This window comes from Brachypodium distachyon, chromosome 1, assembly GCF_000005505.3.
Source record: "Brachypodium distachyon strain Bd21 chromosome 1, Brachypodium_distachyon_v3.0, whole genome shotgun sequence".
Taxonomy (NCBI): domain Eukaryota; kingdom Viridiplantae; phylum Streptophyta; class Magnoliopsida; order Poales; family Poaceae; genus Brachypodium; species Brachypodium distachyon.
The window spans coordinates 17,496,359-17,516,391 of NC_016131.3; the positions used below are offsets into that span (position 1 = coordinate 17,496,359).

The 20,033-nt window shown below is 41.3% G+C and overlaps 3 protein-coding genes across 3 annotated transcripts; 1 reads left to right on the top strand and 2 right to left on the bottom strand.

The window, feature by feature from the left end:
* Positions 1-757: 757 nt before the first annotated feature.
* Positions 758-6,938, bottom strand: LOC100831926 (protein bem46). Its single transcript, XM_003562662.4, has 8 exons — positions 6,595-6,938; positions 5,070-5,105; positions 4,897-4,975; positions 4,705-4,759; positions 4,509-4,625; positions 2,805-2,969; positions 2,015-2,270; positions 758-1,377 (listed from the first exon to the last, which is right to left on the bottom strand). Exons 1-8 carry the CDS (start codon positions 6,830-6,832, stop codon positions 1,361-1,363), a joined length of 963 nt encoding a protein of 320 aa, XP_003562710.1. The 5' UTR covers positions 6,833-6,938; the 3' UTR covers positions 758-1,360.
* Positions 6,939-8,919: 1,981 nt separating this feature from the next.
* On the top strand, positions 8,920-14,370 carry LOC100832222 (nuclear transcription factor Y subunit A-4). Its single transcript, XM_010237450.3, has 7 exons — positions 8,920-9,127; positions 11,604-11,698; positions 11,791-11,953; positions 12,476-12,588; positions 12,670-12,738; positions 13,251-13,382; positions 13,746-14,370. Exons 2-7 carry the CDS (start codon positions 11,642-11,644, stop codon positions 14,088-14,090), a joined length of 879 nt encoding a protein of 292 aa, XP_010235752.1. The 5' UTR covers positions 8,920-9,127; positions 11,604-11,641; the 3' UTR covers positions 14,091-14,370.
* A 322-nt stretch (positions 14,371-14,692) lies between these two features.
* On the bottom strand, positions 14,693-18,777 carry LOC100832529. The gene is made up of 4 exons (XM_003562664.4): positions 18,341-18,777; positions 18,157-18,237; positions 15,258-15,430; positions 14,693-15,135 (listed from the first exon to the last, which is right to left on the bottom strand). The coding sequence occupies exons 1-4, from the start codon at positions 18,636-18,638 to the stop codon at positions 14,941-14,943; spliced, it is 747 nt and encodes a 248-aa protein (XP_003562712.1). The 5' UTR covers positions 18,639-18,777; the 3' UTR covers positions 14,693-14,940.
* Positions 18,778-20,033: the final 1,256 nt, after the last annotated feature.

Genomic DNA, 20,033 nt, shown 5'->3' on the forward strand with positions numbered 1-20,033 from the left:
AAGCTGCCCGCAGCCCGCCAGCCTCTCCCTCAGCGGGAAACAGAGCTAGAAGGCCCAGAACTCAGAAATCGGTGGGAGAAACTGAAATTGATGGGAGAGGAAGAGAAATTGGAGGGAAAACGAGTTGGGAGAGAGAGAGGGGAACACACCAGTGGTGTAATTCGTGGGAAAAGAGAGAGAAGAGCTCCCGCCGACCAGATCCCATCCTCCTCCGCCAGTCCGTCGCCAGACTGCTGCCCGCCAGATCCCCTCCTCCCCCGCCAGTGGTATAAATCGTGGGAATTCAAGATATGAATCAGGTTTTCTGTCTACTCATGTCTGTCATATTAGTTCCTCTAGCGCTTTGCAAAAATTGACTAAGACGTCGACTCGCTTCGCGCTTTGAGCACCTAGGCGTTGAGGCGCCCCCCAAACGCCTTTCGCCGAGTACCAAATAGGCCAAAGAACTCCATCCAACCTCAATACATTTCGAGTACCAGTAGATTACAAATTACATCGTGTGTACATGTCACCTAAAGTTTACTAAGGAAAATAGTGAATCTCACCAAACTAGCCAGGGGGGCGGAGAATCTTGTGAGTGTGTTCCCTAACCCTCGTACGGAGTACAAGCAATGAGTTCCTGATATGACACTTTCTTGTGTTTCACCATTGAACACACAATTCTACAAATGACGGGGTATGATGAAATACATGCGCAAAACTGAGAATTGAAAACCACGATTCGAGGTTGCTTTGATTTGTAGGATTACAGAAAACAGGCTCATGGACGTTTGGACCTTTATTGGATATTTGGATCTCAGTTCACAGGAATGCTACAGTTTTAATAGGAACCACTCCTCCTAATTCATTTGTTAATCCTACAAATCAAAGAGGCTGCATTTGCCTATGCAACTCTCTTTCTTGATATTACTGCCATTTTGGTACAACAGACAAAGGGAGAAACAGGAAATCACATTTGTAGCAACAATCAAAATCACAAAACTGAGTGACTGAGCCAACAATATTATCCTATGTTGATTTGTCATACACCAATGCCAGATTTTCTGAGATGCCCTACTACTAACTCCAGTAAACTGCAAATACTTGAATAAGCCAATTCAAACATGATACTGTAGAAATCAGCAGTTCAAGGCCAAACCACACTCGGAAATATATATGCCCTTCCACAGACAAATTAGCAGCAGCGCAGGGTGGAGAACAACCTCAAAATATATTCACAGCTTTGGCTTCTTGAGGTGGAATGGAGCTGAACCATCACCTGAAATAATGGCTTGAAGCGATCTTTAAATCATCAGTGACTTGAATTGCATTGACATCCAAAAAACTGCTGGAAAACATAACGCTGCTATAGATCTTCCAGTTATTGTGCAGCTTCATCTAGAGAGAATGAATTCTAGTCAGACACAAGCGGTAACTCGCACAATTGTAGTTCAGCACCATGAACTAGGTTAAAAAAATTAAAGAGATAAATGATTGGTAGTTCAATATTGACATAACATTAGTAAAATTGCACAATATAGTCAAATACACATATGGCAGCAAAACACATCACAACACGTATAACCATTAGCAATCATTACTGCACTTATCATGGAAAGAGTCATCGAAGCAAACAAATGGTAATTGAAAAAAAGAATCACCAGAGCAAAACATGTATAAACGAAGTACTCCCTACGACCCATATTACTTGTCGAAATATTACATGTATCTAGACGCTTTTTAAACATAGATACATCCATATTTGGGCAAATATGAGACAAGTAATATGGGTCGAAGGGAGTACAATAAATTCATATACTCCCTCAATCCGGTATCAAGTGTCGCAACTTTGTCTAGATACACATGTATCTAGACGCGTTTTAATGTGTACATACATGCGTATCTGAACAAAGTTGCGACACTTAAATACCGGACGGAGGGAGTAGAAGTTTAAATTATTCTAGGCATCTTACCCAAAGCAAAGAGAAAAACAAGATTTCCTGAAAAATGTTATAATAAATAGATAAACAATTACCATCGTCAGCAATTTCACTTGCGCAGCTTGTATCACAGCTCTGCACTTCTGGAGCATATTGGTCTAGAAACAATTGGATTGTCCTCCAGTAACGGTCCCCTCCAGATATCCAGGTATCCATATGCATACCATTGGGAAAATCGACAAATCTGCAATTCTTGTTATGCTCAGAAGCTTTGTCGTACAGCATCCTCATGTGTGAAGGGGGGACCAGTTCATCTTGCAATCCAGAAAGGCAGAGAATGGGTTGTTTGACCTGCAAAGAATATAGTCAAGCAAGTACATGACTGGAGTGAAGAAACAAAGTCTTAGTCAGGGTAAAAAATAACATACCATCTAGACTGGACAAAAAAACAAAAGGTGCAGACTAGCATACATACAGATTGAGGTCTCAGATTAACAGATTACTAGGAAAAATATACTGTATGCTTTTCTACGAATAAATAAATAAATAAATTAGATCACCATAAGATGTCTAGGTATGTCATCGTGTTTCTACCATGTCTTTAAAAAGTTTGGTAAATTTTTTGAGATGGTTCACATGTAAGAAAATGGAAAAGGCGGTAGACAGAGACCACCACCATCTTTATTGGAGTAAAGATGATTGTTTCTGAAGGAGCCAAAGGAGCAAAAGGCTGTTTGATCACAAATTGATATTCAATGCTCTCAAAATTTGGAATCTACACTCAGATTTTCAACATATAAATAAAAATACGATGAACATGGAAGTTACTGAAAGCATGAAAAGAAACATATCAGGAAGTTGATGTAAACCAACCACAAAACCCACCTCTGCAACAACATCAAGTGTATTCCATGGAGAGCGAACAACACAGTTAAGAAGTTTTGGACCTTTAGCAGAACTGCCGCCTATGAACCATCTTAAGAAGGGCAGCATGATACCGGCCATATCCAATATAGATGTAAAAGTATTTTCCAATATTAGAGCAGACACCTGCAACATAGTCATAGAGTAACATATATCATGATTGTTATCAACTGCAAAGGCCAGAATTCAATGCACTTGTGTAGATGTTATTAACTAACTAATAGTCCAATACTCCTTTTTTCAATACATGGCGTATTTGGATCCGCTAAGACAAAAGATTTGACCAAGAGTTACTTTGCTAATATGTAGTTTTGATGACATGGAATTTTTATCAATATGTTCGTCTTCAAAAGTACTTACTGATAACTGTGGTTTCGTATCACACAAATCAGCGAATCACAGATTAATAAAGTAATTCTTGGTCAAAGTCTTGTCTTGAGAAAACCTAATAAGCCATGCATTGAGAAAAGGAGGGAATATATGGCTTAATCTCATTGACCTAAGCACAGGACTGCGCTCACATCCATAAACTCTAAGAGCCTGCTTTGGGTGTCCTATGTTGATCACATCAGTAAAATGTTGGATGTAAGTAATTTCCGTTAACGGGTGAGAGATATGTGGGAGCTGTTTTGAGGTATTTCAGTTACCGAGTTCTAACCAATATAGATGGAAGGGAAAGAAATATCCAGGAATGTCTTTGTTTCATGTGAGACTTCTCTACCTACACCGCCTTACAACATGCTGCTGTTAACCACGGTGATGTGCCATCATTTGATTTTCAGCATACTAATCAAGATTGTGCATTGCTGTCAGCCACCGGAGTTTTTTACACTATATAAGTATATACTATAGTTAGTCGTATACAAAAAGAATGACGAAGTTGGAACTTGGAAGAAGTACCCTGTGGAACTACCCAACTGTAAGGAGACCATAATATGTGTATGGGGGTAAAAGCGGTTGCTGTCTCTATCGCATACATCGACCTATTTTTTTCTCTTCAATTCCTAATATTCACGTAATCACATCCAAATACTTTAAATTGAAAAAAAAGCATGTGTTCATTCAAAGATTTGAATTTCTTGTGGATCAGTGTTTGAAGAAGACATTCTAATCTCGCATTTCCAAACAAGAGGTTCAAATTTCTCAACCCTGTCTTCGAACTTTACAAATGGGGTGATAATTCAAAGGCATGGTTATTCCAGTCTGCTTCAAATTTAAAACTGGAGTAAGAAGAGTTCTAAAAATACAACAACTGGAGTCATAACCAATTACCATATGTCAATATAATGCGATCTTTGCATACAACACTTAAATAAGTCATATCAGCAACTCATAGAATGTGTTAGGGCAGGTTTACATTCCACATGAGTTTATTTTGGCTCCATTAACCAGCATACCATCGTTGTAATACCGATTTCTCAACCTTTAGGCAAGATCTCTAGAAGAATCTTGGAAAAGATCCTCTCAATCATGACCGCATGAAGATCCAAGTCTAATTTATGGTGATCATTTTGAATGTTGATCTACAGGTTCCACAAAAATTATTCGCAAATAAAAATGCAGTGAAGGATACAAACGTAACCAATCCAACAGCACAGAACAGAGGAGCATATTTCTCACTTTTCTATAGCAATACGGGTAAACAAATTGTTGTACCATCAGTACCTTGTCAGGATTATTTTTTGCAAGAACTGCCCCAACAGCACCTCCAAGAGATCTCCCAAAGATAACTATCCTGGATGTGTCAATGTCCTTCCTCTGAAGTAAATGATCAAGTGCGGCCTATGAAAAGAGAGTGTGGTAAGAAAGATTAAACAGAACCATAAAATTAAGAACAAAACTAAATGAAAGAAACAGCAACCTGTGCATCTTTTGTGATGCCATCCTGAGAAGGATAACCTTCACTCTCGCCGTACCTACAAACACAATTCAAGTTTAGGTGGATTAATAAATCGAAGAATAAAGGATACTGGAAACACAAACAATAGAGAGATTCAAGCAAGAAGAATGAAATAAGGATAACAGAATTGGTCTATACTGTGGAGAACCATACCCTCTATAAGAAAGCATAAACACATTGCACTGTAGCCGCTGCATCATTAGTCGAACGCATTCCAAACGGTGTGCAATGTCTATAACAAGTAAAGGCAACATAGTATAACCACAACATAATATGACCATCGCTGAGATATCGTTTATTAATAATTTTTATGAAGTTTAGGATACTGCCGGCATTTTCTTGGAAGAACAGAATGGTTGGACCTGCATCAGGAAAACACTATCAAACAAATAACACTGTGGAAACAAAAACAATGCATAGTTGACGAACAATCAAGATTGAGCAGAGTAGTTCCTAAGCATATATGACGTATAAGGTTCATGGTATAATACTGATGTAGTAATGAGAGTGAATTGAAGAAAAACCTTAAAAAAAACACCTGTCTTAACCCTTTCATTCGCATATATTTTGAGCATCACGAATAGTCGAATACCTAGCTATAAAATAATACGAATATCATAACTTATCTTCCTAACTCAAATAATAAGAACACAGCAAGGCTAACAAAATACAGAAAAAAAACAGTGTATCATACTCATCTTATGCAGAGGCAAGATCAGCTAGAGTCGTAGATATCACCAGCTAGAGAACATTCATGATAAATTCATGTATGCATGCAAATTCTTATTTTGTAGCTAGTTGATCCAGTTGCACATGTGAGACCAAGAAGTAACCAAACTGAGTTGATCAGAAAGTATGCTCAGTGATGACCCCTTTTTTAGGGGAAAAAGAGCCAAGTGTTGCGACGTGCCAAAGTATTTTGGAAGTACATGTGAGAATTGCCATATTTCTTGTCCACAGATCACCACCAATATATTTTCCCATCTCTTCCTGCTTTTAACAGAATCTCAATTCACATGAATTCGTTATGTAGTCGTGCATGCCATTATATATCACCAGAATGCTTGGAGGGTATCTACTTACTAAACCATCTTTCACTGGAGCTAAGCACGTAAAATTATAAGGTGGAAACCTATAGCGATGGCCAGGAAGCCTTATGGTACAATTGAAATAGTATGTGATTGGCAGCTAGCAACAGTAGAGAAGACAACAACACATCACACATCACAGTATAAATATAAATATGGAAACTACATATGTGGAAAATTTAACCCTACCACATATTGAATACTCATGATATTCCAGTTTATAGAACAGCAATAGCGCATTAAGAGAAATACAAAATACTAAGCACAACACTGTTGCACCACAAACACATGCCAGTACCAACTACAAAATCGCAATGAAGCTGGAACCCCAACTGAAAAACACTGTGAGGTCAGCCGATCAACTCACACACCAAACTACAGAGAACTGTACAACAAAGCAAAGAAACCCTAGAAGCGATTAAGGCCGCATGGCATATCCAGGCAGGCAGCGAAAGTAGACTACACATCATCTCGCAGCAGAATCATAAATATCGGACTATTTTCCCGTGAAGCCCCAAATCCTACACAGATCCGCGGACCCATGTCCCGATCAAGGGAGGCAAGACATGAATGGACGCCGCTATCAAACCATGCAATTCTCGGATAAAAACGAGGCCTAGCCTCGACGAGATCCACCAGCTGAAGCCCCGGCAAAACGAACACTACCGATACCAATCGAGAATGGAAACCATTGGATACGGGGAAAAGAACCAACAAACAATAGGAGGTTTGCGGAGGATTGGGGGGACTGGGGGACGCTTGCCTCGGCAGGTGGGGGAGTGGCGGAGGAACCAGGAGTGGAGGCGCACGCCGTCGGCGGCGCGGAGCCAGACGTCCTCGTAGATGAGGCGGAGGCGCGCGGGGGTGATGGGGTAGGCGCGGGCCAGCCCCGGGAGCACGGGCACGTAGACGAGGCGCTCCTGCAGCGCCACCAGCGCCGCCAGCCCCACGACCGCCATGCCCCCCGCGCCGTACGCCAGCGCCTTCAGCCACCCCACCATCTCCGCCGCCGCCGATGGGAGGAGAGCGCTTCGTCGGGCGGGGGATGGCAGCGGCGAAGGGTGCTCTTTGACTCTCTTGTCGTCGGTCGGACTTGGGTTTGTCAGACGGGAGCGGATCTGGTTCGAACCTGACTTCGATGGCAGGCCAGCAAATATCTCAGTTGGCCTTTTTTCCTTTTCGATGAATTGAACTGAAATGATTGAGTATCGTGTGGTACTGTGGTTCATTCAGGGCACTTTGTGTTGCTGCAAGCCACAAATGCCATAAACTTTTCAGAAACATCGACATCACTGATTTAAATTGTACTCACTCCGTTTCATAATTCTTGTCTCAAATTTGCTCAAAAATGGATGTATCTATTACTAAAAAATGTCTAGATATATGTAATATTTCGACAAGAATTATGGAACAGAGTGAGTATCTACCACACCGCAAATTTTTAGTTTAGTTTTGATCAAAGATTCTCTAGGTAGCATCACTCACAATACATTTGTATTTGGTACTCTATCCAATCCATATTACTTGTCGCAGCTTTGTATAAATATGTATGTACCTAGACGCGTTTTGGCTGAACTAATCTGCTTGGTAGATACTGATTGGCTCGATTGACCACATCAATGCAGTTAATTTCTTCTTCTTTTAGGTCAATTAGTACCTTATCTCCATGAAGCCTACCAATTTAGATCGTCCCAAGTTGAGTACATGTTGTTACCTTGATCTTCTATAAAAACACACATCCTCGTTCCTCTAACGCACAAGACCCCTTAAAGTAAGAGGTCCACCGGTAATAACAACGAGCATGAACCTTCTCCTGGTCCTTAGACCATGTATAAGTTATGTAAAAGCAATGAGCCAAAGTGGTAGTTTAGGTATGAAATAATACTTTTTTCTTTCTAAACTAGCCCACCAAGGATCGAACTACATGTTTTGATACCCCTTCATCCCTTGTACATCGTGAAAGACGTATTGTAATTTGGTGCGCCAGATGACGTGTCCATCAATAACGATACAACAATGATGACTTCATTGATATGAGACTCCACGACTCCTGTCTTCTACATGCAATGTGTGAACTGTGCGTGTGCGCGTATGTGTTTAATCGTATTTAAAAAAAAAACTAGTGAATCGTCTGTGTGAACACAACCTTACAAGAGAAAGAGATGACAATTAATTCTTGGCCTATGTCGTTCGATGGATGGTGTTTTCTGTTTTGTTACAAACATCAACTTACTACTTGAACGCACCCTAATGTAATGATGCCAATTTGATCTCGCTTCTAAGCTATCTTCAAAATCACCGGTCAAATATGAACACCATATGAGTAGGATCACGATTACTTTCACAAAAAATTGCCATCTCAAAGAATAAAGTAGTAGGTCAAGAGCTAAGGCCTTCCACGGGATGGTCGGACCAAACTCAAACTTTTTCCTGCCACCGGAGATCGATCCGTGAAACTAATTTCTTCACAGCGTGCATGGACCGATCCAAGTTCCAGAACAAGACCCACCTAAGGGAAAACAACTCTATTCACCCTCTTTGTGTAGTTGGTCGGGTGGGGTCAAGATTTAATTTTCTATTGTTTTATTGACAGTTTAGATCGGTTCATATTCATATGTAAGCTTCGATTCATACTTTCTCCTGCATGTACCAGCCCTCTCCAATGGCATGATCCATCATCCCAAAAAGCAAAGTTTGGTCCGGTTAAAGTTACACACCGGAGAAGGCCTAAAAGAAGACACTAAAATTTGAAGGAAAAAAATTATGTACTCCGTATTTGGGACATAATGTACACAATCATTATATTTTGTTTGACTTGATTTTTTAAATGTAGTAAAAAGTGATGTACAGTATATTGTTCAGTTTGGGAATTTTAGCCGGTCTTGGCCTCTTGGGCATACTGAGATATGTTAACGATACATATATTTCAATGTACAAGTGAAAAAAAAATATAAACTTGGTGCTCAGTTATAAACATATACGCTCTACAAAAGCATGCTCCATACCCTAATGATCATCTGATTCTTGTGTACCTATATCAATAAAAAGAATCTTGATGACATGCCAGTGTGGGCACAAAAAAAAAAGTTCATTATCAGAACAATAAGAGACTGCAACAGAAAAAAGGGTCAAACAGCAGGCTGCATATTTGGCGAGAAGAGAGTGACAGTCCTCTCCTCTTCTTGATCCTCCGTGCTTCTGCTCCTCGCCTCCTCCGCCCTCAAATTTCTCGGCTTCACAAGGATTCCAAGAGATAACTCACTGGAAGAGGATCTTGAAAGGAAGCCATGGGAGAGGTAACAGCTCTGCCGCCTCCCTCTGAGAAATCCCCAATCGTGCTCTTGCATGCACCATCCCAGCTGGTAGTTCTCATCTATTTCCCTTTCCTGGAGTGGCTTCTTAGTTCTTGATTACGGCATGGCACCCCGCGGCCTGGATTGTTTCGATTTTTATCCCCCATGAGTTTTCCCCATTTGGTTCTTTCCTTGGTTTCGGTTTGCCTCTCGGAAATTTGGGGCTCTTTTTATGCGATTTTCGGTTGGTCTTGCATAATTTCGGTTCTTGGCGATAGGGTCGCTTGGGCGAGATTTAGTGCTTTGAGCCTTCGAAATCACCTTCTTTTGCCACAATATTATGCGTGTTTCCTGGGAAGTAAAAGCTCTTGTATTGGTGTTTTAGGCCGTGGAGTGGATGAAAATCTCACTCCCCTTCTGCAGGATTTGGTGAATTGAAGCTAAATTGTGTGTGAATTGTGACGGTTTCTGCTGATTCTGTTTGACAGTTGTGTCAGGATAATATCCACGAGGACAGGAAAATAGATGCTACTACTTCATATGGACACTGTCCAATTAAGCTTGTCAATGTGTGAACATCTTGATGGAAGCTGCATGTTTGCTATGGTCTACTTGTTTCAGCTCTGCCTGTGTGATTTACCTCTGTCACTAATCCTTTGTTTGTGGGATTTGATTAGCTCAAGTTTATAGGAAATTCCAGAAACTTCTGAAGATTCTGGGATTGGAAATTTTAGACTTGGTATCTTCCACTAAAAGTTGTCTAGGATTTTTATTGATGGTGTGCATGCAACAGATGTAAATCTAAGGCCGGTATAGAGTTGGAGCTAGAGTAGTACTGAGGGAAGAAATCAGGGATTCCTTTGAGGCAGGATTTTTTCAGGATGGTTTGCAAGGAAGTAAGGAGTCCCGAATGGGAGATAATGTGCATTGCTTGATTACAAGAGGAATTATTGTTGTATATACTACGTACATTGCCCGAATGGGAGACAATGTGCACTACTTGATTGCAATACTGTTGTTAGTATGCTGGTATGTTTGGTTTGTGCCTATCTTTGCCCTGCCAAAAATTTCGCAGCCTATGAAGATTTGGTGTTTGTTCGGTTGGTTGCCAAATTTTTTGGTTGCATATGGAATCTTGCCAATTCACCTCACAATTCCTTCACAAAGCTTGCCAAATTTCTGGCCACCAAGGGCTAAGAAATTCTTGATCAATATTTTGGCTAGCCAATGGTTGGCAAATTTTGGTAGGGCAACTGCCCGCGCAAACCAAACATACCCGTATTATTATAGTCTATTTGAACTTTTTTATGGTACCCTGGTACTCCATAACGAGGGACTGGAGTACCAATCAAATTTAACCCTTGATTTAAAAGGGTATTTTAGACATTTTTCCATACTAGGGTGAAGCTGATGTGACCCTCCGTCCAGATTGAGCACATCTGCAGGCCACCGCCGCCTCCTCCCCGTTTGAAAGCTACCATGGCATGGCATGTTTAGGTTTCAAAATAGGGCTCAATCCGATAATTACTTATGCAGACATGGAGGGACTTTCTTACTCGGCAGATCTCATGATTCTTTATAAAAGAAAATACCACGTGCAGTATATTGCTGGTTGCATACACCATCTGAAATCTCCATCACAGTCAAAGTGATGAACTATTGATCTTCAGGCTATAAATATTTCTGTGATTCAGCCAGCCACAAGTCATTACTGCATCAGGTGGCCTATTACCTGCTCGTTCCGCTACTAGGGTGAGCAGTGTGATGGCTCGACGGCCGCCGGCAGGCCAAGCCGCCGCAATCACCGTCTCTTCATGGGGAATATAAACTGCCTAGATTAAATAAATGTTTAATTTTTTAATCAGGAGTAGGTAATTATCTTCTTGATTACCATTTTACCCCTCAACTGATGGTACTCCATAGTTTTTAGAGACAGTACTCCTTCCTGGTTGTGATGTGTAGTACAAACTAAGGACGTCCATTGGATTCAGATAAATGAACGGCTTATATTTATTCTGGGGTACCGTAAAATAACTCTATTTTTAAACTTGGAAATTAAGGTCAATGTTTGTGTCTATATTTTTGTATTGGCTCTGGGATGATGATTCTTAGGCTAGATATGTTCCATTTGTTAATATGCTGGAGGTAGTTTCATGATATGCGTATGTCTACCTGTGGCAGGATGCCGTTTCTTGTTGGAAGGTCCATCTTTCTAGAGCTTTTGTTTATTATTCTCATGGTTCAGATATTGCCAATTATTTATTTCACGTGTTCATACATATGCGTGATTGTTTGCTTAGTTTGTAATATCAATTGTCTAGCACACTGCTAGTGATTATATTCTTTAATGATTAGAAAGAAAGTCATAAGGAGGTTGCCATTGGCCACTCTTTTCTTACCATTTTTGGTTTAATGCTGGCAATTTGTCATGAATGTTGTTTAAGGTGTCATTCACCTAATTAATTAGAAGTTTCTGCAGAAAAATGTTGCTCGGAACTAAGCGATAACCATCATATAATGCTAGCACTTCTGCGGAAAATGGAGGATCATCCAGGCCATCCTATTTCCAACTATGTAAGCCTATTTATGGTGGTACCATGAGGTTTTTTGGCTTGTTATACCACACATAGCAAATTTATCAGCTAGCTTATATACACGTCATGTAGGATTTCTTGTCAGGGAATGGCTGTCATACAAAGAAATTAGGTCATAAAATCTACGACCAGGACTCCTCATCAACCAAGTCTGGCCGGTCTCAACAAGAAGCATCTGCAATGAGTGACAGTAATCTAAATGAGCAACACACCTCAAGGTCTTCAGCACAATCTGGTAATACTTTCTTTAACTACATTGCCACGTTAGTAACCTGAGTTTCCCTGCTGTTTCAGCCTTTATGCTGCAACATTTTATTTTGTTTGACTCTCTTTTTGTAAGACATTTGCAGCGCTGCTTCTAAATCTAGATACGACTTGTGTGGAATTGCATTTTAGTTTTCCCTCGCTTCTTACCAATGCCTTTCTCTTGGAGGCATTTCTCTTGCAAGGTACCGACCGAAGCATCAAGCACATCTTGCCAAGTTGCCAGCCGCCATAGCTGGCTGTTTGGATGGGCTTGAGCATCCACAGTCATGACAAAATCTGCCTCTTATAGTGAACTGCCTCTTAAATGCCTCTAAGTCTTAGAGGTTGCCTCTAAGCCACTACAGCAAACTGCCTCTAAGCCAAAACCTGAGAAATGCCTCCATTATTTAAACATCATTAAGTTATAGTGGGTCTTCGCTCTGTTACAACTCTCTCTAATGAATTGATGTGATTAGAGCTTCATGCTAGCAGTTGGTCATTTTTTTTTCAGACAATGATGATGGTCATGGGAAGTACAATCAGGTTATGATGAAGTCACCGTTATCTTTGGGGAACCCAGAAGCTGGTTCCTCACCTGCAAAGGTCGATTACAGCCAATCATTTGTAAGTTATGTCATTTTGAGGATTGTTGTTCTCTTAAATCTTATGTGATGCTTTCAGTTGACCACCTATGTGTTGTTCTAGGCCTGTATGCCTTATACTGCTGATGCTTATTATGGTGGTGTCCTGACAGGATATGCCTCACATGCCATTGTAAGTTTACTCCAGTCTCCAGCCTTCTAGTTCTCGGATGAAACCCTGTAACATTCTACACAGTTCAAAGTGACAGATGTCGCATTAAATTTCACTATAATTCATTTGCGATTCCTTTTGAAGTTTTTTTGTGATTTGTTGAGATTTAGAGATCTGGTATCACCTGTGATTAAGCCTTTATGAAGCCTTGTTGTGAAGGATATTCTTTCTGGCTGCTTATTTATGGTTTTGATTATTGTTCAAACGAAAAGTGAGAAGACGAGTTCTTTAAAATGAAACAGATGAATGCACAAACAATTCATTGCTTTTAGACAAGTACTGTCAAACTTGTACGATTCAGTCTTCTTTGCACAACCTAGCTTTTGCTATTTATGGCACATACTTCCATGCACAGCAGCAAACCCTTTTCTTTATTTTTACATAAAAAAGCTTATAGCCCTGCAAGAACAATTTATCATTTCAGAACTATTTACCCATGTTCATGCCGAACTAAATGGCACAACAACTCTCAGGTGCCAGTGTCTGCTGAGTCTACAGCAGAAGAGCCAGTGTTTGTTAATGCAAAGCAATATCATGCAATTCTTAGAAGGAGGCAGATACGTGCCAAACTGGAAGCCCAAAATAAGTTGGTGAAAGGCCGAAAGGTAATACGACACTAAGAATTTTGGATTTATTCATGGTACTGTCTTCTTTAAGAGATGCTCCGGACTCTGGAGTACTTCTTTGTGCATAAATTTTCAGATACAAATTTGTTAGGTCGCTTTGGTAATATTGTGATGGGCTATCTAGCTCCGGAGTCCAGACTACATTCTTGTGCTATTTCTTGATCAAATCTATGCCAGAGGCAAATTGTTTCTTTTGGATGTCCTCTGCACCCTTTTTGTAGACACATTGTTCCAATCCATTTTGTTCTCCATTTTAGTTTATAAAGGCTTGTGCCCAGCTACTTACAGCTATAAGTTTTACTTGGCAAATATCTATTTCTAACAGTGCTCCTTGCATCCCAGCCATACCTTCATGAATCTCGTCATCGTCATGCGATGAAGCGAGCTCGTGGATCAGGAGGGCGGTTCCTCAACACAAAGCAGCTCCAGGAACAGAAACAGATACAGGCTTCAACTGGTGGCAAGAATACATTCCTTCAGAGTAGCCCGACTTTCGCACCTTCAGCATCTGCTCCTTCCGACATGTCAAATGTCTCAACAAGCAGCAGAATGCTGGCTAATCATCAGGAGCGTGCCTGCTTTCCATCGGCCGGCTTCCATCCCATGGCCAGTTTGGGCGCACGGAGTGGAGGCGATGCAGAGCTGGCCGTTAATGGCATGCAGCAGCGTGCTTCCATGATGAGTTAAAGCATCCTTTGGTGCGCCGCTGGTGGCAAATCATCCTTGGCTTATGAAAATGTGGTTCCGAACTCAAATAAATCAAACTTGGTTGGAGTCCTTTTGAGTTTCCTGTAATTGAAAGCACTGGTTGGCAGATGCTTTTTGTATGTTGACACTGAAATCCGTACCTGATCTCTTTTGTGTGTACCCTTCTAAAATAAAGTCATCCTGGCTCAAGGGGCTGGGTGGAGGCCATTGGCCTATCCTTCCTTACCTGATGTGTTATTTATTTGGTACTTAGGGTTCATAACCTGCAAGTTTATTGTTGCAATCCAGTGACTTCATAATCTGTGTTGCTGATTTCAGTACCTGCAACTTTGTTCATCTTTTACATTTGATGTGGCAACTCACCATTAAATAATAAACACATCAGCGTTCTGGAATGTGAGCTTACAACAAGAACCTGAAAATGATATCTGTAGGTCCACGAGCCAGTGAGGGACGGGTACCTTTCTTATCTCACATTTCAACATTTATTGGCAGAGGTTAGCTTCTGCCACTGAAAGAAATGGCAGTACGATAGTGATGTTCAAAACTGAACAGAAACAGCGATGTACCGGGGCTCCGAATGTAAAATCCAAGAATTTATCAATTGCTTATCTGTTACTAGCAACGGGAAATTTAGTGTGCTGGCTTCAAGAAGGTTCAGTAAGTACAGAATGAGTTCCGCGCTCAAATTTCTCAAAATGCTGACCAGAACTCTGATTTTACTGGGAGTTCTTACCAACGCTGCATCAATTTACACGCCCAATGGTAGACAATTTACAGCCTGGGCGAAAAAGAGTTATGAGGTGAAGAGGAAAATGGTTCTCTGAGTTTAAATGGAAGCACTCATCCTCAGCACCATTTCGAGCCTCTCAGCCTTGCGGTAGTCACTGTCAGTCAGGACTCCAGCTGGAAAAGGTGTAATCTCCAGGACTAGGTGAGGACCAGGGAGCTCATCAAACAAAGCCCTTACGTTGTAGCAACAGACGCTCTCTCCATGCGCGCTTTCCCTCCTTATTTGACAACCCTGAAAGTAAGTTAAAGCATTAAGTTAACAGAACACCGATTTAAGAACAATCACAAGAAGCATGCCTAACACCTCAGTTTTTGAGATGTGAAGTGTACTGTCCTGGCTCAAAAATAAAATACCTTGTGAGTGGAAGCATCCACAAAATGGTCATCTTCAGATAGAACCAAAGCAATTTCTTTAAGAACCCGCCGACCTTCTTCCTTTGAAGGAACTCGGTAAGTCCTCTTGAGGGTGCCTTTGGTCGTTGGCCTCCATTTGCTCACTAGCTTCCTCTTATCCTGGCCTTTATCACCTGAATAAAAAGGTCATGAACCAGATTCATTTATGAAACCACAAGCATATGAATAATATATAATGTGCAGTGAACTATAACTGCATATGTTCTACCATATTTTCATGAATTTTGTCCTCATCAAGGCAATGCATCATAGGAATCATGATGATTCCACTATAAACCTTTTCAGTCATAACACTCGGTTATGCTTTGTCTCTTTCAACATTAATACAGAACTAGATGAATGAAGCATGAATGATTAACCATATTGACAGTAGATTGTATTATAATACGAAAAATTACTGACCCTAGTAAGATGAGATTTGACACAATGGATTTCTCAACCTTTTGATAAACCAAAAAAATAAATAGAAAAAGAGAACTTAGAACCAAGATTAACTACAGATTCAGAGTACTCTTAATAGGGCTAAAATCGCTGCATGCTAATGTTAGAACCAAGATTAACTACAAATTTAATAGGGGTAAAGTCGCTACATGCTGATGTTAAAATAACAGTGAGCAATGGTCCTCCAAATCACAAGAGAGATGCTTAGAAAATGAAGAAGCTGTAGCAGTAAATTTGTAAAAGTAAAAAGACAAAGTAATCCAAGCAAAGCGTCAAGAGTTGACAAATCTATGTAAATCCTTCCCCATTTGAGAGGTTAGATCCTTGCAGGGGCAAAGCCCTGGGCACCTGCCCGGGCTCAGCATCCGAGCTGCCATGGAGGTGCCCTGATCTCACGTGCTGTGAAACGGGGGTTTTCAGGCAACCAGCGCTAGGCTGCTAGAGCGCGCACAGTGCCTGCATGCATGCATGCAAGACGCTGGGCCCTGAGGCACTATCACGAGTCCACGACTCTGTTGCTCTGCTAGGTGTAGACTAACAGACTTGAGCGGTGAGCCAATGGCCATGGATTTGGAACTATAATCATTCCTTTTTTTTGTAAAATGCATGCGTGGTCCTACTATTATTGCTAGGGTGTTAACTTAGTCCTAATTCTACAAAACTGTATATTTGAGTCCCAATTATATCTAACATGTTCATCGCAGGTCCTAAACACCCCGCGGGGCGCTGAACGTCCAGCATGGCGCCTTGATTAGACAAGTTGGCAAGAAGGCCCACATCGTAGTGCAAAAACCACAACAGAAGTAGGGGCAGCTGTGGTTGTGGTGCTGACAGCGACGAAAGCGGCAATGACCCCTTCTTCTTCTTCCCTCATTTCCCTGGCGGCAAACTAGCACATGAGCTCCTAGCTAGACATGGTGATGAAGGAAGAAGCTGAGAGCGCAGTCAAGAGGAGAGGAAGAAGATGGGGGAGGAGAGTAGTGAGGCGTGGCCTTTGGTAGGGATCTATTTGCAACATTTGCTCAGCTCCAACAGCGGGAAATCTCCCGCAAGGCCCTGTGCCAACGTTTCAGCGGTCAAAGTGCACCACCTTGCAGGGCTTTTTAGGACCTCCATTGAACAACTTAAATGAAATTGGAGCCCAAATCTGCAGTTTTTAAAAAATATACTCCCTCCGTCCAACAAAGGATGTCTCAACTTTGACTAAATTTGAATGCATCTATACACTAAGTCATGTCTAGATACATCCAAATTTTGAAAAGCTTGAGACATCTTTTGTTGGACAGAGGGAGCAACTAACTTGACACCCTAGCAATAATAGTAGGACCACACGTGCATTTACTCTTCCTTTTTTACTCGTGTGATGAAAATAGCATCTAGTTATATTATGATTTTTATTGATCTTCCATATTTGTTCTTGGGTGATCATTTCAGTGTGCCAATTACGACTAATTCATTTTTAATCTTCTTTTACTGGATAAATCTTTTTATATGTATTTTGTTTGCACTTGACCTAACAAAAAACTAGTGGTTTGTCACACTACCATGCAAGAAAAGCGAATCCAAAAGAAATTATTAGAGATAATGACCCTTTTTTCTCATATATAATTGTGGTTTTCAAATTTAACTAGTGTGTTAAGTTTTACTCCAATTGTGGGAGTGCAAGGCTACAAGCAAATAGAAGCAACCCAATACCCAATGTCTGAAAATCTCCTTGTTAGGCTTGTGTAAAGCACCAAATTTTGACATTGTCATGAAAAAGATAATAAAGCCTTTGCCACACATATCATAATTAGGCTCCAAAAATTCCTGGCTCAGCCAATGGTTTCTTGCATAGTCTATATGTCTGATTCCTTGCATAGCCATAAGTCTGCAGAACCACCCATGCACCTTTAATTTAAACCACCCATAAGCACTGCCCTCAATCCGTAAACAGATTAAAACATTTTCGTGCCAATAGCGAACTAACCCTCTGGAACATGTTTCTGTTTCATGACTATGCCAATCCACCATTGCATGATAGTTTTGCAAGTTGTCACCTTTTTCTGCATCTCAAACTAAGTTGACACACAGAGATACCTTATTTCCACCTTTGCTCTAGCAAGTCAGAGCATTTCATTCCCATCCAAAGATGCAAAGTTGCCTATCAACATGTACTCGAGCAGAAAGCTTTCTACCCAACAGAATCTTTTTTTCCATACGCCGCTGCCGGGTTCTGTTACCAAAATAAAGGAACAAATGCCCCAGCTGTCCAGAAAGACAGGCTATCCAACAGATAGAACATATTTTTTTAATTTTCCAGAGCCACTACCTCAGATACCATACTGTTTCATTTCTCTGATAACATTCACATTGTACATAAAAGATTATATTGACAAATTTTGAATCTACACAATACCTGGGGGGCCGCCACGGAGCTTGTCGGCCCACTTGGAGAACCCTAGGTCGCTGTCCCCGGCGCCGTCCTCGCCTCGAATCTCTGCACAGCACCACGACGAGATGAATAAACCATTTCATACCCGAATCAAATCAGCAAGACACGAATCAAACCAGCCGTATCATCCACGGGGCGCGCGGTTTACCGTGGGAGAGGAAGGGGTTGCGCGGGGATCCCGCGAGCCCGGCGTGGATGAGCGCGTAGTAGAGGCAGAGCCGCCCCACCCAGACCAGCACGGGGCCCTCGAGCAGCGACGCCGCGATGGGCCCCACGGCGCCTGCCGAGAACGCGCCGGCGGCGGTGGCGGTGGCGGCGCGCCTCGGCGGGCGGACGGCGGACGGGAGGAAGGGGGTCTTCGGAGCCGGCGGCGCGCGGAGGGAGAGCGGGCTCGTGACGGCGGCGGGGCCGGCGACGGCCGGGGCGTGGAGGAGGTAGGCGAGCATGGTCGATTGGCGGCGATGTGGCTATCTGCAGCGCGTTCGTTTGATTCACTGTGGGAAGTGCTTCACTTCAGTATTCTTTCTGGCCTCCTTTTGTCAGTGGTGTAGAAGAAAAAAATTGGAGAAACGAGAAAAAGATACGGATTGGTTGGAAATGCAAAATCTTAATAGTTGGAAATGCAAAAAGCAAGCCACGCTAAGCCAAGCTAACGAGGTTGTCGCCTTTTGGTGTCTGGATAAGTATGATACAAACTGTGTGACGTGTTACCAAACTTTTGTTTTTCAAAACGGAGACAAAAAGCTTTGCCTCATCTCATTAACAAAGAAGATTAAATCTGGTTAATTAGTGAAAAACCAAGTAAAAATGAATAAATATGCTACAAACTGGGCGACGACCCTTGGTGGTCAGTAATACTAGCTTGTACTCCCACCATCTCATATTAAATGACTTTTTATTACATGTATCTACACACATTTTAGGTATGGATACTTTTATATTTGGACAAATTTGATTCACTTATTATGTGACGGAAGAAGTATAATTTAGTGAAAAATGTCACTAAAATATCTACCATTCCGATTTGCAATTTCGTTGGCAAGAATATTGTGCTTGTATGCATGCGGTGGCTTAGGATAATGGCCAAGAGATGGAGGGCGACAGGCAGGAGGACTTTGGGACAGCTACAATATAGCCTTCGGATGGCAAATGGTGCACCTCTATTGGCCTGGTGCAAGGCATCCTTTTTTCAACGGAAATTCTAATTTACCGGAGCCGGTATCTACCAGAGTTTAATTAATTGTTCATCCTCTCGTTCGAGATTCGTTTTCTGTTTTCAGGTTTCGTAGATTTTTGTTGCCTATAGCTAGCTACCTAGACGTGGGTCTCAGGCCCTGGATGGGACGTGGTTGCTGGTTGGGGAAGGCAACGATACAATAACACATTTTAATTTTTGTACAAATTATTTGAGGGTCTAAACGAACTTAGAATTCGATGAAAATTTGAGGGTTTGTTTAAGATGGTTTTTCCCACCTAGAGAAAAATTTCCAAAAAAATTCGAGCAAGATCAAAATTTCGGCTGATCTCCACCGATACTAGTACCACACTAACACGTTTTGATAGTTGCACAAATTATTTGGTGGTCCAAACGGACTCAGAATTTGATGAAAATTTGATGGTTGGTTTAAGATGGTGTTTCCGACCTACTGAAAAAAATTCAAAAAATTTGGTGCAAATTCAAAATGAAAATTTTATTGAAACAGTAGTGCTGCAAGTTCAAAACGACAAAGTTGAAAATGATGTGTTTTACAAAGGTTTGAAATAGAATCTAACTATTGAAACGTTAGTGTCCTAATGATTGCCGATTGAAACATTGATGTCTCAATGAAACTTTCTTATAC

What these genes read in the sequence shown, in the direction of transcription:
- LOC100831926 (XM_003562662.4), bottom strand. Translation starts at nt 6,832, where the DNA reads ATGGTGGGGTGGCTGAAGGCGCTGGCGTACGGCGCGGGGGGCATGGCG. An exon ending in TTTATGCTTTCTTATAGAGG is followed by an intron (nt 4,760 to 4,896) that starts GTATGGTTCTCC and finishes TTGTGTTTGTAG; the next exon opens with GTACGGCGAGAGTGAAGGTT. An exon ending in CACTTGATGTTGTTGCAGAG is followed by an intron (nt 2,271 to 2,804) that starts GTGGGTTTTGTG and finishes TATTCTTTGCAG; the next exon opens with GTCAAACAACCCATTCTCTG.
- LOC100832222 (XM_010237450.3), top strand. Translation starts at nt 11,642, where the DNA reads ATGCTAGCACTTCTGCGGAAAATGGAGGATCATCCAGGCCATCCTATT. An exon ending in AAGGTCTTCAGCACAATCTG is followed by an intron (nt 11,954 to 12,475) that starts GTAATACTTTCT and finishes TTTTTTTTTCAG; the next exon opens with ACAATGATGATGGTCATGGG. An exon ending in GATATGCCTCACATGCCATT is followed by an intron (nt 12,739 to 13,250) that starts GTAAGTTTACTC and finishes AACAACTCTCAG; the next exon opens with GTGCCAGTGTCTGCTGAGTC.
- LOC100832529 (XM_003562664.4), bottom strand. Translation starts at nt 18,638, where the DNA reads ATGCTCGCCTACCTCCTCCACGCCCCGGCCGTCGCCGGCCCCGCCGCC. An exon ending in CAACCCCTTCCTCTCCCACG is followed by an intron (nt 18,238 to 18,340) that starts GTAAACCGCGCG and finishes GGTGCTGTGCAG; the next exon opens with AGATTCGAGGCGAGGACGGC. An exon ending in TGGATGCTTCCACTCACAAG is followed by an intron (nt 15,136 to 15,257) that starts GTATTTTATTTT and finishes ACTTACTTTCAG; the next exon opens with GGTTGTCAAATAAGGAGGGA.